At 36.8% G+C, this 18,741-nt stretch overlaps 2 protein-coding genes across 2 annotated transcripts; both read left to right on the top strand.

The window, feature by feature from the left end:
* The first annotated feature begins 108 nt into the window (after window positions 1-108).
* LOC102425109 (olfactory receptor 7A10) lies at window positions 109-1,098 on the top strand. The gene has a single exon (XM_006106434.1). The coding sequence runs from the start codon at window positions 109-111 to the stop codon at window positions 1,096-1,098; it is 990 nt and encodes a 329-aa protein (XP_006106496.1).
* Window positions 1,099-15,852: 14,754 nt separating this feature from the next.
* Window positions 15,853-16,776, top strand: LOC102424484 (olfactory receptor 7A5-like). Its single transcript, XM_006106432.1, has one exon. The coding sequence runs from the start codon at window positions 15,853-15,855 to the stop codon at window positions 16,774-16,776; it is 924 nt and encodes a 307-aa protein (XP_006106494.1).
* The last annotated feature ends 1,965 nt before the right edge of the window (window positions 16,777-18,741 follow it).

Genomic DNA, 18,741 nt, shown 5'->3' with positions numbered 1-18,741 from the left:
TCTGGTCTACAAAATATGAATTGTAGCATTTCAAGTATGTGAGCAATGCAACACTGTGTGAAATTTATTCATGTTATTTTAATCTTTCTTGGTAGTCACCTCCAACACATGGAACCAGTGAATTTTACACAAATTTCAAAATTTATTCTTCTGGGATTTTCAGAGAAACCAGAACTTCAACCCCTAATATTTGGGGTTTTTCTCTCCATGTACCTGATCACTATGTTGGGAAACCTGCTCATCATCCTGGCCGTCAGCTCAGACTCCCACCTCCACACACCCATGTACTTCTTCCTCTCCAACCTGTCCTTGCTAGACATCTGTTTCACCTCCACAATCATCCCGAAGATGCTTGTGAACATCCAGACACAGAGCAAAGTCATCACCTATGCAGGCTGCATCACACAGATGTATTTTTTCATACTTTTTGCTGGGTTGGATGTTTTCCTCTTGACTGTGATGGCCTATGACCGGTTTGTGGCCATCTGTCACCCCCTGCACTACACGGTCATCATGAACCCTCGGCTCTGTGGACTGCTGGTGCTGATATGCTGGATCATGAGTGTCCTGCATTCCTTCCTACATTCCTTAATGGCATTACGACTGTCCTTCTGCATGGACGTGGAAATCCCTCACTTTTTCTGTGAACTCCATCAGATGATCAAACTTGCCTGTTCTGACACCTTTCTTAATAACATGGTGATGTATTTTACAGCTGTCCTGCTTGTTGGTGGTCCTTTCGCTGGGATCCTTTACTCATATTCTAAGATAGTGTCCTGCATACATGGAATGTCATCAGCTCAGGGGAAGTACAAAGCATTTTCTACTTGTGCGTCTCACCTCTCAATTGTCTCCTTATTTTATGGTACGATCCTAGGAGTGTACCTCAGCTCTGCTGCAACCCACAGCTCACACTCAGGTGCCATAGCCTCGGTGATGTACACCGTGGTCACACCCATGCTGAACCCCTTCATCTACAGTCTCAGGAACAAAGACATCAAACAGGCTCTGAAGACATTCCTTGTGAAGGAAACTACAAACTGGTCAGTTGTCCTAAGACCGCAGATGTGCCCATGTTTGCAGAGTCAGGCAGTGTGATGATGGTCAGACTATGGAAGCAGAACTTGCTCTTTCCTTTTATTTCCTGTAATTTCTATTTCTTTGACCTCATCTTCTCTATTCAATTTATGTAACTCAATTAAGTTCTCTGCTCTCTTAGATATTCAGCAATTCTTCTCTTTGTTGTTTTTCTCTTTTCTTAAAGTTATTTCCATCATGGATCAGATGTATTTGGAAAATTTCATTTACCTAATGAAACAATATGGATATTTCTTAAATTACATATATCTTAACAAATATAGATATTTTTTACTAAAATAATCATCCTGAATTGCACTATTCCTATGGAAAAAAATACTCTTAATGACCAAGGCAATTTGAAAAGAGAGGAAAATCTGAGACAGGTGTTTTTCACTTTTATGACTGACAATTTTTGGTATTTACTATCTTAACTGCTCTTCCTGATAATGTAGACTCTAACATAAAAGTGTGTTTAATAGCGGGTCCCTGGGCTTTATTCTCCTTGTTAAGATTCTGTGTGTTTTTTTCATTTAGTGTCTCCAAGAGGGACTCTTCAGTGAAAGACAAATTTTAATAAATAGGTGGACTTATTACCACCTTAAAGTCAGAGATGAATTTCAATACGATGAACCAAATTTTTAAATCACACACTGTATTACTATGAAAATATTTATTCTTCATGCTGTACATCTATTCATTGGAGTATGGAGGAATGATGCCTATTTGTAAGGGGGTTTATACGTATAATGGAAAATTGGTTGGTGTTTTCTATGTTTTATTCAATTATCTTTATGTTTCTGTTTGAAAACTTTCAGAGCTGTCTATAATGTGACTCTTTTTATTAAATAATACAGATTCTCCCCTTCTAAAGGTTCCGTAAGCATGAAGGGGATGGTGAATGATCATTATCAGCTGCATCTACTAATTCTCCCTATTATGCACAAAATTTTATTCATTTTTAACGATTAAAGAATGACTGAAGAGAGAAATGGCATTATCATGGGATTTTTTTTCATTAAAAAACTTTATTGTTGAAAGTATTACATATGTCCCCTTTTTTCTCCAGTTGACCCGTTATAGCCTGCCATGGCCCCCCCTCCCACCCTGGGACTTCACCACCCTATTGTCTATGTCCATGGGTTATGCCTATATGCATACAAGTTCCTTAGTTGATCTCTTCCCACTCACCTACCTTACCTTTGAGATTCAGCAATCTGTTCCATACTTCTACATCTCTGGATCTATTTTGTTCATCAGTTAACTTTTTTCATTAGATTGCACATATGAGTTAGATCATGTGATACTTGTCTTTTTCTGACTGGCTTATTTCAGTTAGCATAATACTCTTCAGGTCCCTCCAATGCTGTATCAAAGGGTAAGGTACCCTTCTTTTTCACTGCTGCATAGTATTCCACGGTGCAAATGTATCACAGCTTTTTATTCACTCATCGACTGATGGGTACTTGGACTGTTTCCAGACCTTAGCTTTTGTAAATTGTACTGCTATGAACAAACGGGTGCATACATTCTTTCTTATTGGTGTTTCTGGTTTCTTAGGATATATTCCTAGAAGTGAGGTCACTGGGTCAAGTAACAGTTCCACATTTAATTTTTTAAGGAAACTCCATACTGTTTTCCATAATGGCTGCACCAGTCTGCATTCCCACCAGCAGTGTACTAGGGTTTGCTTTTCTCTACATCCTCGCCAGTACTTGTCATTCGTTGATTTACAGATGCCATTCTGACAGGTATGACATAGTACCACGTTATCATTTTAATTTGCATCCCTCTGATGATTAGTGACTTTGAGCATTTTTTCATATGTCTCTTGGCTATCTGTATGTCCACTTTGGAGAAGGGTCTATTTAGGTCCTTTGCTCATTTTTAAATTGGATCGTTTGTCTTCCTTTTGTTAACATGTATGAATCCCTTATATATTTGGATATTAACCGTTTATCAGATGTATCACTGCCAAATATGTTCTCCCATACAGTGGGCTCCATTTTCATTTTGTGATGGTTTCTTTTGCTGTACAGAAGCTTTTTATTTTGATGTAGTCCCATTTGTTTATTTTCCTCTTAGTTTCCTTTGCCTGGCCTAGGAGATATATCCGTAAACATATTGCTATGAGAGATGTCTGAGATTTTGCTGCCTATGGTTTCTTCTAAGATTTTTATGGTTTCACATGTTACATTTAAGTCTTTTATCCATTTTGAGTTTATTTTTGTGTATGGTTTAAGTTGGTGGTCTAGTGTTATTTTTTGGCATGTAGCTGTCCAATTTTCTCAATAACATTTATTGAAGAGACTGTCTTGACTCCATTGTATACTCATTCCTCCTTTGTCAAATATTAATTGAGCATAATGGTTTGGGTCAATTTCTGGGTGCTTTGTTCTATTCCATTGATCTATATGTCTGTTCTTGTCCCAGTACCATGCTGTTTTTATTACAGTGGCTTTGTATTATAACTTGATATCTGGTACTGTGATCCCTCCAACTTGGTCTTCTTTCTTAAGATTGCTGCGGCTATTTGGGGTCTTTTTTGGTTCCATATAAATTTTTGGAGTATTTCTAGGTCTGTGAAATATGCCGTTGGTATTTTAATAGGGATTGCATTGAATCTATAGATTGCTTTGGGTAGTATGGAACTTTAATAATTTTTATTCTACCCATCCAAGAACACAGTATGTTCTTCCTCTTATTTATATCTTCCTCTATCTCTTTTTTGTAGTTTTCCAAATACAAGTGTCTTATCTCCTTGGTTAAGTTTATTCCTAACTATCTTAATTTTTTTGCTGCTACAGTAAATGGGATTGTTTGTTTAGTTTATTTTTCTGACAATTCATTTTTGATATGTAAAAATGCCATGAATTTCTGGGTGTTAATTTTGTATCCTGCTACATTGCCAAATTCATTTATTAAATCTTGTTGATTTTTGGTGGTCTTTGGGGTTTTCTACGTACAATATCATGTCATCTGCAAATAATGAGAATTTTACTTCCCCCTTTCCAGTTTGGATGCTTTTGTTTTCTTCTTGTCTTATTGCTGGGGCTAGGACTTTCAACATTATGTTGAATAAGAGTAGTAAAGCAGGCATCCCTGTCTTTTTCCTGTTCTAGGGGAAGTGGTTTTAGTTTCTGTCCATTGAGTATGATGTTGGCTATAGATTTTTCATATATGGCCTTTATTATGTTGAGGTATGATCCCTCTAATCCCACTTTGCTGAGAGGTTTTATTTTCAGTTTTTTTTTCAAGAGAAATGATTTTAAATATAATAATGTTACATGTAATAAACATTAATATCTCAAGAAAAACAATTTTAAATATGATAATATTACATGCACTAAACACCAATTATTCAAGAAAAATGATCTATATGTATTAATGTTACATGAAATAAACATTAATATTTCAAGAATAAGAGAATGTTAAGTATAATAATATTACCAAAACTATATTAACATAGTATGATATCACAAAAGTTGTAGGAAATATTAAAAATCTGCAAATAACAAGATTACTTCTATTATATTCTATTATATATATTTTTCCTTCTGGCTCTATTTTTTGTTCATCAGTTTATGTTGTTCATTATATTCCACATATGATATTTATCTTTCTCCGACTGGGTTATTCCATCCCTTCACTTTCATCCTGTGTGTGTCTTTTGTTCTGTAATCATTCTCTTGTAGACAGCATATAGTTGGGTCATGTTTTTGTATCCATTCAGCTACCCTACACCTTTTGATTGGAGCATTTAATCCATTTACATTTAGGGTTGTTATTGAGAGGTACTTATTGATAGCCATTTTAATTCTGTATGGCTAGGTTTCTCTCTCTGTTTCTTCTTCTCAGCAATCCCTTTAACATTTATTGTAATGCTGGCTTAGTGGTGATGAACTCCTTTAGCCTTTTTATTTATTTTTAATTTTTTGGTCTGGGAAGCCCTTTATTTTGAATGATAGTCTTGCTAGATATAGTAATCTTGGTCTCAGATCCCTGCTTTCCATTACCTTGAGTACTTCATGCCATTCCCTTCTGGCCTGTAGAGTTTCTGATGAGAAATCAGGTGTCAGCCTTATGGGAACTCCTTTGTAGGTAACAGTTTTCTTTTCTCTTGCTGCCTTTAAGATTCTCTCTTTGTCTTTAATTTTTGGCATTTTAATAATGATGTGTCTGGGCATGGGTCTGTTTGGGTTCTTCTTGTTTGGGGTTCTCTGTGCCTTCTAAACTTGTGTGATTTTTCCTTTACCAGGTTAGGGAAGTTTTCTATCATTATTTCTTCAAACACTTTCTCTATTCTTTTCTCCCTTTCTGCCTCTTCTGGCACACCTGCTATTCTAATATTGTTACGTTGCACATTGACCCAAAGCTCCTTTAAGCTGTCCTCCTGTTTTTTACTCATTTGTTTCTTTTTGCTTCTCTACTTGAGTGGTATTTTCATCTCTGTCTTCTAATTTACTGATTTGATCCTCAGCTTCCCCTAATCTGCTGCGTATTCCTTCCAATGTGTTATTTGTGTTATGTCATTCTTTATCTCAGACTGTTCTTTTTTCATAGCTACTATATCAGTTTTCATACTGTTTAGCATTTTTAACATCAGAACTCTGTTTCAGATAAATTTCTTATCTCTGCTTCATTTATCTCTTCTTCTGGAGAATTTGCTAGTTCTTTCATTTGGAGGTTGTTTCTTTATTTCCTCATTTTGTTTGTCTGGGTTTGTGACTATGTTTTAGGTAGATCCTCTACACCTCTCAATCTCTAGTGCAGGACAGTGTTAAAGGCTATTTCTGACTAATTGGATCAGGCAAAGACTCAAAGCCTCCAGAGACCACCTCTGTCTACAGACTAATAGGATTCTGACTTGAATTGCCCCCAGGCAATTGACCTCAGGTGTGGCAAAAGTTTTTTCAACAGGTGGGGCAGGTGCTTTTGCCTGGAGGCTAACTGTTACTTTTAATCTCTTAAGTGGCCTCAGGGAAAGGTGCTTTCCAATAGGGTGTATTGATTGTCTCCCCCCAGGCAAGGCAGATGTCTATGTGGGAAAGATGTCCTCCCCTGTGTGAGGAAATGACTCAGCCCAGGAAACTTGGGGTGTCTGCCTTATGAGCTCCACCCCCAAGTCCCCAGTCCTGGGTTCTGCTGTCATAGCTCCAGTTCTCTTCACCCTCCCTCTGCCAGAGCACAAGGTGTGTGGCTCCACAGAGAATTTTTGTGCATTGTCCCTTTAAGAGGGTGCCCAAACTTTCAGTTGCCACTCCCTGGCAGACAGCACCCCACTGCTTTTCACAGCTAGATGTTATGTGGGTACCCTCCTCAGTTTGGTGCTCTCTGCTGGGAAACCCAGCTTCAGGATTAGATCCCAGGGTTCTCAGTGGCACCCCCCTCCCCGCAGCTGCAATCAATATCTCTTTGGGGCTTCAGTTGGCGTCTATGGGTGCCCAGCCAGCCCTTTCGCCCCTCCGCCCCTCCTACCAGTCTCTATGCCATCTCCACCTTTGGTCCTTGTTTATCAGGGTTCTCTCCTGTGAGTTTTCCATTGATTATTCAGAAAGCCTTTCCACATTTCAGTTGTAATTCCAGCTTGTTCTTGGGAACATGTCCCTGCAGCATCCTCCTACTCTGCCACCATTTTTAATGTCCTCTGAGAGGTTTTATAGAAAAAAAAAGTGCTGGATTTTATCTAATGCTTTTCTTTCATCTATTGATATGATCTTTCATCTATTGATATGATCATGTGACTTTTGTCTTTCAATTTGTTTATGTGATGTATGTATCATGTTTATTGATTTGTGAATATCCCTGGAATAAATCCCACTTGGTCATAGTGTATGACCTTTTTAATATATTGCTGGATCCAATTTGCTAATATTTTGTTAAGGATTTTAACATCTATGTTCATCAGTGATATTGTAGTGTCTTTATTTGGTTTTGAAATTAGGGTAATGCTGGCCTCATAAAAAGAACTTAGAAGTTTTTCTTCCAATTGGAATTTTTGTAATAGTTTGAGGAATATAGATGTTAGTTCTTTGAATGTTTGGTAAAACTCCCCTGTGATGTCCAGACCATGGCTTTTGTTTGCTGAGAGGTTTTTTTTATTTCATTTTTATTACTTCTACTTCATCAGTTATTATTGTCCTATTTAAGGTTTCTGAGTCTTCCTGATTCAGTTTTGGAAGATTTTATTTTTGTAGGTATTTGCCCATTTCATTTACATTGTCTGGCATATTGGTATACAGTTGTTCATAGTGTTTTCTTACAATCCTTTGTATTTCTGTGGTGTCAACAGTTACTTCACCACTTTCTTTTCAGATTTTATTGGTTTGTTCCTGTCTCTTTGTTTCCTGATGAGTCTGTTTAATGGTTCATCAATCTTGTTTATCTTTTCTAAGAACTAGCGCTTGGTTTCATTGATCTTCTGTATATTTGTAGTCTCTATGTCATTTATTTTTGCTCTAATCTTTATTATTTTCTTCATTCTACTTACTCTGGGCTTTTCTTGTTGTTCTCTTTCTAGTTATTTAAGTTGTAGTGTTAAATAGTTTATTGTGAATTTTTCTTGTTTTTTGAGGTAGGCCAGTTGTGCTATGAATGGAACTCAGGAGTTTTGCTATGTCCCAGAGATGTGGGGTTATTGTGTGTCATTTTCATTTGTTTCCAGGAAATTTTTAATTTCTTTCTTGATCTCATTGGTAACCATTCATTGATTAATAACATGCTATTTAGCCTCCGTGTGCTTGAATGTTTTGGGGTGTTTTTACTGTACTGGATTTCAAATTTAATTCCACTGTGATCTGAGAAGATGCTTGATATGATTTCAATCTTCATGAACTTGTAAAGACTTGTTTTGTGTCCTAACATGTGGTCTATCTTTGTAAATGATCCATGTGAACTTGAGAAAAATGTGATTCTGCAGATTTGGGGTGAAATGTCCTATAAATGTCAATGAAGTTCATTTGATCCAGTGTGCCCGTTAGAATCACTGTGTCCTTGTTAATTTTTTGTCTTAAAGATCTATCCAGTGAATTAAGTGGGGTGTTAAACTCCCCTACTATGACTGTTGTTGATCTCTCGCTTGAAGTCCTTTAGAAGTTTTTTTAAATATATTTAGGTGCTTCTATATTGGATCAATATATGTTTACCAGGGTTGTATCCTATTGTTGTATCGATCCACCTAGTATTATGTGGTGACCTTTGTTGTCTCTTGTGATGGCTTTCATTTTGAAGTCTGTTTTGTCAGTGATGAGTATGGCTACTCCAGCATTTTTTTTTTTCCATTGGCATGGAAAATTTTTCCCATTCCATCACTCTCATTCTGTGTGAGTCTTTGGTTCTGATGTTCATCTCTTGTAGACAGCATATATTTGGGTCATGTTTTTGTATCTATTGAGCTACTCCATGCCTCTTGGTTGGAGCACTTAATCCATTTACATTTAAGGTTATTATTGATAGGTACTTATTTATGGCCATTTTAATTCTTTATGCCTATGCTTCTCTTTCTCTCTATTTCTTCTTCTCATTACAGCAGTTCCTTTAGCATTTCTTTAGTGCTGATTTGGTGGTGACAATCTCTTTTAGCCTTTTTTTTTTTTTTTGTCTAGGAAACTTTTATTTCACCATCTATTTCAAATGATAGCCTTGCTGGATATAGTAATCTTGCTTGGAGACCCTTTCTTTTCATTAGCTTAAATACTTCATGACAATCCCTTCTGGCCTGTAGAGTTTCTGAAAAATCAAACAACAGCCTTATGAGAGCCCCTTTGTAGGTATCAAATTGCTTTTCTCTTGCTGCCTTTGAGATTCTTTCTTTGTCTTTAATTTTTGGCATTTTCATTATGATAATGATGTGGGCCTTTTGGGTTCTTCTTGATTGGGACTCTCTGTGTATCCTTAACATATGTGCCTTTTTCCTTCACCAAGTTAGGGAAGCTTTCTGCCATTATTTCTTCAAACACATTCTCTATTCCCTGCTCACTTTCTCCTTCTTCTGGCACTCCTATTATGTGAATATTGTTACGTTTTATGTTGTCCTACAGGCCCCTTATGCTGTCCTCCTGTTTTTTAATAGTGTTTTTTTTCTTTTTGATTTTCTGGTTAAATGATTTGTTCTGCCCTGTCTTCTAATTCATTGATCATCCTCAGCTTCCTCTAATCTGCTTTGTATTCTTTCCACTGTGTTCTTTATTAATGCTGTGTCATTATTCATAGTTACTACATCTTCTCTCAAGCTGTTGAGCATTTTTGCCAATATTACTCTGAACTTTATGTCTGATAAATTTCTTACCTTCATTTCTGTAGCTTTTCTGAATAATTCTCTTATTATGCCATTTGGGGCTTCTTCTTCTTCTTCTTCTTCTTCTTCTTCTTCTTCTTCTTCTTATTATTATTATTATTATTATTATTTTGTATCCCCATTTTGGCTGCCAGTTTTGGTTTGTGACTATATTAGGTAGATCTGCTATATCTCCCAATCTCTAGTGCAGGATAGTGGGAGACACTGTTTCTGACTGGCCCTGCATACCTTGTTTGGAGGTATCAACAATCCACCACTTGTGGTTCCCTCTGAGGTGGCTTGGTGCCTTTGGAAAGAAGTGCACCAAGGTCTACATTTCATAGCCCTGAGCCCCTGAATTAGATCAGACAAAGATTCAAAGCCTCCAGAAACCCACCTCTAACTGCAGTCTGATTGCATTGTCTTGATTAGCCTCAAGCTATCATCAAAGGGGTTGGGTGGTACAAGAGGTTTTCCAAGAGGATGGGGCAATTGCTTCTGCCTTCAGGCTGATTATTATTCTTAGTCTCTTATTGGGCCTCAGAAACTCCACATGGTGGAGCAAGGTGTTTTACAATCAGGTGGGGCAATTGCCTCCCCCAGGCAAAACTGCCGGGATAGCAAAGATCTGCTGGAAAAAGATGTCCTCCTCAGTGTGAAGGAATGATTCAGCATAGAAAATAGGGGTATCTGCCTTTGGAGGTCTAATCCCAGAGTTCCCAAACTTGGCTTCTGCTTGCACAGGTCCAGTCAGCTCTGCCCTCCCTCTGCTGGAACCCAAGGTGAATGGCAGCACACAAAATTTTGTGTGTTGGCCGTTTAAGAGGGTGCCTGCATTTCCAGCCATTTCTTCAGGCAAACAGTAACCCTGCTGCTTTTCACAGTCAGATGTTATATAGGCACCTTTCTCAGTTCTGGTGCTCTGGACTGGGGTGCACAGCTTGGGGTTTAGACCCCAGAGTTCTCAGTGGGAACTTCCCACAGTTGAGATATTCCTCTGGACCTTCAGCTGCTATCTGTGGGAGCAGACCAGCCCTTTTGCACATTCACACTTGAATCAGTCTCTAAGCAGTCTCTACTTTCTGTTCTTGGTTATTATGATTCTCTCCAGCTAGTCTTCAGTTGATTATTCAGTGTGGTTTTTCTGTATTTTAGTTATAATCCAAGTTTGGTCCTCGTCGTATGTATGGTAGTGTCCACAACTAGGATATTGACATGGATAGAGTCAAAATATAAAACTTTTTTGCATTCTTGTTTAGTCATGTAAATCAGGGTCACTAGTGTTCCGACAATAAATAAATGTTCTTTCCACCTCTCCTGGTTACAGGAAAATGAATCCCAATGAGGGTTTTTAAATACAGTTGTCTGACATAAACTAAAAACCACAGTAACTATGAATGACATCTTAAAAAATGATAACATATGCCAGCTAGAATCAGCAGCATGTTATTACTGTCCTCACACCTATTCACTTTAATTATTGTATCAGTAGCTATGACAAGCTGCATGACAAGCCATCCTACAAAAAATTATTTAATATAATTCCATTATTATCAAGTGAGTTTGTGTGATTGGGAGTTGTTCTGAGCTCTGCCCACATCCTTATGTGTCTATAGTCAGCTGTGAGTCTCTACATGTTTTTCTAAGGCTTATTCATGATGTTGTGTGTGGCCATGTTGTTTTTCTCCCTTGAAACAATATATGATCACTTTACCCTAATGTTATATTTATGTTTATCTTCTATTTTATATTTTTTGTACCAAATGTGAATTGCTTTATTTTATTTCTATTCTTCCTATATCGATGACACTTTGCTTTCTTCCCAGGTAGAAGAGATTCCTCCTATAATTTCTGAGTGTGAATCAGCTATATGATCTCTGTATCCTGGTTTTTTTTTCTTCTACATAGTTTATTGAAGTATAATTACATAATATAAACTAAACATGATTAAAATGTACAATTTGGAGTATAAAAGCCATATAAAAATTACAGTCCATACCTCACGTTTCCATTTGCATATAAGACAAGAAAATGCACAATAAACTTTAATGGCTTCTTAATGTAATTATTAAACATTTAATCTCTCTGAGCCTCAATTTCCTTATTTCTGAAGTTAATGTGGGTTAGTATACATAACTTCAGATGAATGAGATATGTGGATATATTTTGATGAGCACAAATAAAATGTTCAAAGTTAAAGTCTGTGTATGTATGTGTGTTTATTCATATACATAATTATTTCAAAGTAATGTACACACTTATATGGACACTACACAGATTCATTTGTAATCTCATGTTTTATGTTGAAAAGAAAGTTAAGAGGAAGTTGAAGAGTATAGAAATAAAAAGAAAGAATCTTAGAATTCATATAAAATGAAAAGATGTAGAAATTTAGACATGAAGAGTTCAAGTAAATGATAGACATGAACTTAAATGATGAATTACTTTTCCTATGTTAATGCTTCAAAAACATTAAAATCTGGAGCACATTTACATTTATACAATAAGAAATTCTCTACCAGATAAAGAGGCAGAATATCTCCAACTGATTATAAGTTACTTCTACTTAAGGGGGATTACAACACAAGGTTCCTTTACCTAGAGGATACTAAATGAATGAATTCAGACATGTAATCTGATAAATGTTTATATTTACTTTTCAATGCCAATGTAAAATTTCCACCTTAGAGACTTAAAACAAACACATTTATGCTGCTACAATTCATGAGGTCAGAAACAGGAATTGGGTCTCATTGGGCTAAAATGAAGATATTTGCAAGGCTAAGTTTCTTCTGCAGGCTACAGAGAAGAATCTACTTATTTTCTTATTCCATATTTAGATTATAGTGAAAGTAATCTAAATATATTTCCTATAATTCACAAATATTTCACAGTGAGGGACTAAATGACAGCTTCAACTTGTGATATAAGGTGGAAATGCCAAATTATTTTTCCTAATGTGTCATGAAGCCCAGTGTGTAATGTTCAAAGTTTATATTAAAGTTATTTAGTTCTCCCCTTTGATGAAAAGAAAAGTAGCAATTTTATGTAGATATCATGGGTCTCTGTCCTTACCACAAGTCAATATTTGGAGATTTAAGTTTTCTAATCCACACAAGAAATATCTTAAATCAGGGTTGGGATAATGTGCTGGCAGGTTGGTCCTCTGAAAGCCAACAGATTTTGTGAGGACAAGCTAGTAGACATGGATTCACTTGCCTTCTAAGCTAGTCTGTTGGGAACACAGAATCTTCAGAAAAACTTTCCAACCTGTCCAGATCCACAGGGAAATCATATGATTAGGAGTTGGAGTAACAAGAGAGAAATGTACCTAATGAGCAGCTATAAGGAGCTATAAATATTTCCTCATCTCCAGTCTTTCATCATGTGTAACTTTGAGCTACATGGGACCTGGTTGTTGCTTTTGGAGTCCCATGTTTGTCTAAGAGACCTGTGCTTGCCTCCTTCCTGCTGTCTTGTCTGGACAGAGAGCTTCAGTCTCCAGCATCAACCATCCAGTAGGTTGGACTTCCCATCAGACCATCCCCTCAGAGTTCCCAATCAGGTGAGTCCAGAGGTCAAGTTGCTACAACAGGAAAGGGTCAGAAAGGGTCAAAGCCAAGCACATTTCTCTGAGGTCTCTTGACAGCCATCAGCCTATGGTTGCTGATTTGCATGATTAACTAATTAATGATTAATTAATAATGCTAAAAGGAGAAATGAACATTGAATTCAGCAAGACATTGGTAATTTATGACAATTAACTGATGGAAGCTCAATTAGAGGTGGCAATGGGAGGCATAAAGTATTTCAAATAAAAGTAGAAAGTATACATTGAGTATTGCAATTAAAGGGAGTAGGAAGGTAGAGTCCTATTTATGGAGGGATGTCCAGTAAAGTGAGGGCAGTTCTTTATTTTTCTCAGGGGCTCTATTCCACTACATTTCCATATGATGAGAAAGATATTTTCCAATATATTTCTTGCAAATATTATCTTGCAACAATTGTTCATGAGACATACATTCACACTATCTTCTTTCACTCTGGCATTCAATTCACATGAAAAAGAATTTATTTGATAAGTGAAATGAGGTATACAAAATAGCTTAACTTTGCAATTACTTCATTACCTGTGACATGAATATATTTGTGGGTTAGTTATTCATTTGTTTTGTCTATTATAAATTGTCTGCACAAGTCTTGACATTTGTACAGTGGGACCAGCATGTTTTTATTCCTGTTTTTGAGTACATTCTTCTAAACAAGGAATTGGACATTTCTTTCACCTGCTTCATTGTTTGTCATTGAGTACTTTCATATATGTATATGCGGGCAATTGTGAGGGTTATTGATATTGTGGGCTCAAATTTGTCACTCAGTCATATTGTATTCTCTCCATTGCTTTTTTATTTTTTGCTTTGCCTACTGAAAAAAGTTCAGCTGTTACTTTTATATTCTTCACATGTGAATCTTTGCTATCAATGAAAATGAAAGTGAATGTTATTCTATGTACTTAGTGTTGGTAAATCATCCTATACACATATTGCCAACTTGTTTCACATCTCCGTTATTCCTTATTGTTCCTTTTGGACTTTGTGGTTAGCTCTATTGTGTAAATTTGCATCATCTTCTTCCATCCTCTGGAAGGCATTTTCTTTTGTATTTACTAAAGAGTACCTTCACCTTCCATTAGCATATTTGAATCCAATATCTTTATATAAGAAGAAATTATAACTTAGATGCTGCTCTCCTCCCAAATTAAAAGCCCTTCTATGCTATCCTTTTATTTCCAAGTTATTGGAAATTTAATCCAGAATTAGTGGTCCATGTTGATATTATTAACTTATTGTTTTCTGTCTTTATATAAATTAATTTGATTCTCACTTAATTTTGTTTCACACAGTTGTTTTGTAACCACTAATTGCATTCCTACTGATAATCTGTATTCCATAAATTCTTAGCTTTAAAAAAAAACTTGTCATTTCTGCTTTAAATACGTGTACATTTGCACAAATGCAGAAATAACATCCTGTGCCCATTAGAAAATTTATTTCTATGTTGTACAGTCTTTTTTTCCATGTGCTCACTCTTCCTTATTACTCAACAATACCTTATAGTCTTCCCTCCAATCAACTACTGTGATACCAATTCATTATTACCATGTTTACATAATATTTTATGATGTGGCTGTGCTATTTACACTTGAAAGCCTTCCATATACATTCTCAATGAATTGCTATTATAACAGTTATACAAAGATATTTTGGGAATTGTTACATTAAAATTGAGGTTCTCTAATAGCTAGACAGTGTTTTTTCCACAGGGGACATTGAGAAATATCCAGAGACATTTCAGTCTGTCACATGGAAAGTGTAGGTAGAGTCCAGGGATGCACAGGAGAGACCACACCACAGACAATGATCTGGCCCAGAATGTCAATAGTGCAGAGACTGAGAAACCATGACTTAAAGAATATATGTACTTGTAATGTTTATATCTGTCTTCAGATTGGTTTCCCAATGTTGTAACACTTTACTGTTCTGCCATAAAAGAAAATAGAGTACCCCATAGCTACTTGTTTGCAAGTTCTAACCATGGTCAGTGTGACACCTTCTTAAGTTTTTCCCCAGGCTGACGATGTGAAAGAAATTTTATTGTCTTCTGAGCTATTTCTGACTTTGATTAAAGATTCATATATTTAATGGTCCTGTTAATTTGAATATTATTTTTGTGCCTATTATTCTATCAGCCTTTTAAATGACTTATAAACATTATTATGTTGGGGGAGGTAGAAGAAGGTAATAGAGAGATAACACCAAGACACAGGCTTCCTTATGACTCAATATTCTTTGATATAATCTCTGATCCTGCTCTGATTTGCTCATTTCATTTGACACACTGGATCATTTTGATTCCTGATTTTCTAAACAATTTTCTTCCACAGGGCCTTCACTGGCTCTCCCTTATGCTTGGCAAACAGTTCTCCCTCTGTCTCCTAGTTAGCCGCCTTTGAGATATTTGTTTCAGTGTCATTTGTTGGCTAGCCTTGGCTAATGTCTATTTTAAAAAAGCACCTTCTATACTCTTTCCATTTGATGTCATTTAGGTTTTTATAGGAGCTGCACCATTGAATATGTATTGCTAATATATATTTTATTATATTCTTAATCATTAGTGTGTAGAGACTTTGTTTTTCAGCAACCCATACTCTGAACAGTGCCTAAAGAATGGTACATAGTCACTCTATATCCCTCAAATGCATGAAAGAGATCCTCAATAAAACAGCAATATACATTATGTTGGAAGAACAGGTTGATGGTAGAAAAGAAAATTATAATGACAAATACCAATAAAGATACCATAATGGGGACCACACCAACAATGGAAATTATTTTCCTGATTCTAAAATATATATGTCATTAATTCTCAATTACTAATGCTGACTAATATAATAATTAGTTATTCATTTTTTTCTATTTTCTGGTAGTCAACTGAAAAACATGAAACCAGGCAATGGTACACAAATTTCAGAATTTCTTCTTCTGGGAATTTCACAGGCACTGGAACTACAGTCCCTCATATATGGGCTTTTCCTCTCCATGTACCTGATCACTGTGTTCGGAAACCTGCTCATCATCCTGGCTGTCAGCTCAGACTCCCACCTCCACACACCCATGTACTTCTTCCTCTCCAACCTGTCCTTGGTAGACATCTGTTTTACCTCCACCACCATCCCAAAGATGCTGGTGAACATCCAGACACAGAGCAAAGTCATCACCTATGAAGGCTGTATCACCCAGATGTATTTTTTCATACTCTTTGCAGTGTTGGACAATTTTATTCTGACCGTGATGGCTTATGACAGGTTTGTGGCCATCTGCCACCCCCTGCACTACACAGTCATCATGAACCCCTGGCTCTGTGGACTGCTGGTTCTGGTGTCCTGGATCATCTGTGCACTGGATTCCTTGTTAGAAAGCTTAATGGTGTTGCGACTGTCTTTCTGCTCAGACTTGGAAATCCCCCATTTTTTCTGTGAACTTAATCAGGTGATCCAACTTGCCTGCTCTGACACGTCTCTTAACAACATTATAATGTATTTTTCAGCTGGACTGCTAGGTGTTGGTCCCCTTGCTGGGATACTTTACTCTTACTCCAAGATCATTTCCTCCATACGAGGAATTCCTTCAGCACAGGGGAGGTATAAAGCATTTTCTACCTGTGCGTCTCACCTCTCAGTTGTCTCCTTATTTTATAGTACGATCCTAGGAGTGTACCTCAGCTCTGCTGCTTCCCAAAATGCACACTCAAGTGCAACAGCCTCGGTGATGTACACTGTGGTCACACCCATGCTGAACCCCTTTATCTACAGTCTGAGGAACAAGGACATAAAGAGGGCCCTGGAAAGATTCCTTGGCAGATAAGCTTTTCAAGGGCCAACTGTACTAGGCTGAAGAATTACCCAGGAATTCAGGGTGCAAATCCTCAGAGCCAGAAGTCTGACACAAATAAAACCAATATTTTGACCATATGTATTTGGAAATTTTCATTTATCTCATGGGTTAACATGAATTAGTTTAGCATAATTTATTGTCTTATGACATATTTTATTATAAGTAATTTTTCTATTGTTTTCCTAAAAGAATAGTTATGAATTATACCAACCCTATGGACAAAATTATACTTGGTTACTAAGGTCATTTGCATAATTTCATTTTAGAGGTAACTCTGAGACCACAGTTTTCACTTCTATTTCATCATTATTTTCTGTAGATGCTCTTCTTGATAATGTAGAGTTTAACATGTAACTTTTGCTGCTCTTCTTGATAATGTAGACTTTAACATACTAGCATGTTTTATAGCTTGTTTCCTGGTTTTATAGTGTTCATTCTATTATTCAGCTCTGTGTCCACATGCCTATTATAGCCACTGGCAAAAATTGCCTATCAAACACATTTTTTTTCTGGAAGAGTCTACAAGGAAATATACATTTTAATAAGTAGATTGATCTAATATGGTTAGAGTCAGAGATGACCGTAAATGTGATGAATCAATAATAGTCATACAATTTTTTACTATACAAAAATGTTTTTCATGACCCACATCTACTCAATAAGGTGTGAAATATGCTTTCCATTTGTAAGGCTCCTTATTCTCTGGAGTGAAATATTACATGGAGTATCATGAATTTTTTTCTGAACTATTTCATTATTTCTGCTTGAAAACTTTCTTTTTCATTGAAATTTTTAAAGTGAGAGGGAGAGAGAGAGAGAGGAGAGAGAAAAACATCTATATGAGAGAGAAACATTGATCAGTTGTCTCCCAAAGCATTCAAACAGGGAATCAAACCCACCACCTGGACATGTGCTCTGACTGGGAATAGAACCACCAACATTTCGGTTTATTGGACAATGGTCAACCAACTGAGCCATACAGGCCAGGGTTTCTTGAAAACTTTAAATGTGCTCCCTACTAATGTGACTCCTTTAATATCTGCCCTTTTCTAAATGTTTTCAAATCCACCAAAGGGAAAGTGAGTGAACAATCTCAATATCATACAATATATGTCTCCTTTACACTCGGGAATAACTTCAATATTTATGATCAAAGGATAAATCACACAGGAGATAAAATTCTGCCTACTCATGTGAATAAGACCCACAAAATTTCTGCACAAACATGCATGTCCTTCCACCCTGTCCTGACTACCTGGGAGTGGTCACTTTTATACAGTTATCTAAAGCATATTGGAATAACAGAATGATTGTGAATGCTGTCCTCAAATATCAGTAGAAGTGCCCAAAGTAAGAAGTAGCAGATTATTAAAATTTCCCTCAGTTCTGTTCTCTTTGACTATAGTTTCAATTCACTATGTATGTATATAAAAGCCCAGTGACCCAAATGGTGGAATGACCGGAAAGACCGGTTGCTATGATGTGCACTGCAGTAGCCAACCGGCCAGATCTGGGCCCAATAAGCCCTCCTCCAACCTCCTACTGCCCTTCCACCAACCCAGTGTGGGCGGAGCTGGTTGGCCAACCTCCCAGGGTCCCTTCCCCTCTAGCCATCTAGCCCCCTGATAGGCCTGAATTGCTAGCCAGGCTGAGGGACCCCCCCACCCTTGCACAAATTTGTGCACTGGACCTCTAGTTGCTATATAACAAGCCATTCTAAAGGTAAATGGTTTAATACAATTTCTTTATTTTGCAATGGGTTTGTGTAGTGGAGAGATGTTTTGATCTCTGCTGGTCTCCTCATGAATCGGTAGTCAGATATAGGTCATCTGGAGAGCCTCTGCAGACCTTGGCTGGGCTTTCTAATGTATTAGGGGTTTAACTATTACTGTGACTGATTTAGGGAAGACTTGGCTGGAATACATGAGCTTTGTC

The sequence above is a fragment of the Myotis lucifugus genome, unplaced genomic scaffold (genome assembly GCF_000147115.1).
Source record: "Myotis lucifugus unplaced genomic scaffold, Myoluc2.0 scaffold_827, whole genome shotgun sequence".
Lineage (NCBI taxonomy): Eukaryota > Metazoa > Chordata > Mammalia > Chiroptera > Vespertilionidae > Myotis > Myotis lucifugus.
Note: the sequence above shows the minus strand (reverse complement) of the source record. Positions and strands in the feature narration are given on the sequence as shown.

Bases quoted from the DNA above. Each gene is read 5' to 3' on its own strand.
- LOC102425109 (XM_006106434.1), top strand. From the start codon at position 109: ATGGAACCAGTGAATTTTACACAAATTTCAAAATTTATTCTTCTGGGA.
- LOC102424484 (XM_006106432.1), top strand. From the start codon at position 15,853: ATGAAACCAGGCAATGGTACACAAATTTCAGAATTTCTTCTTCTGGGA.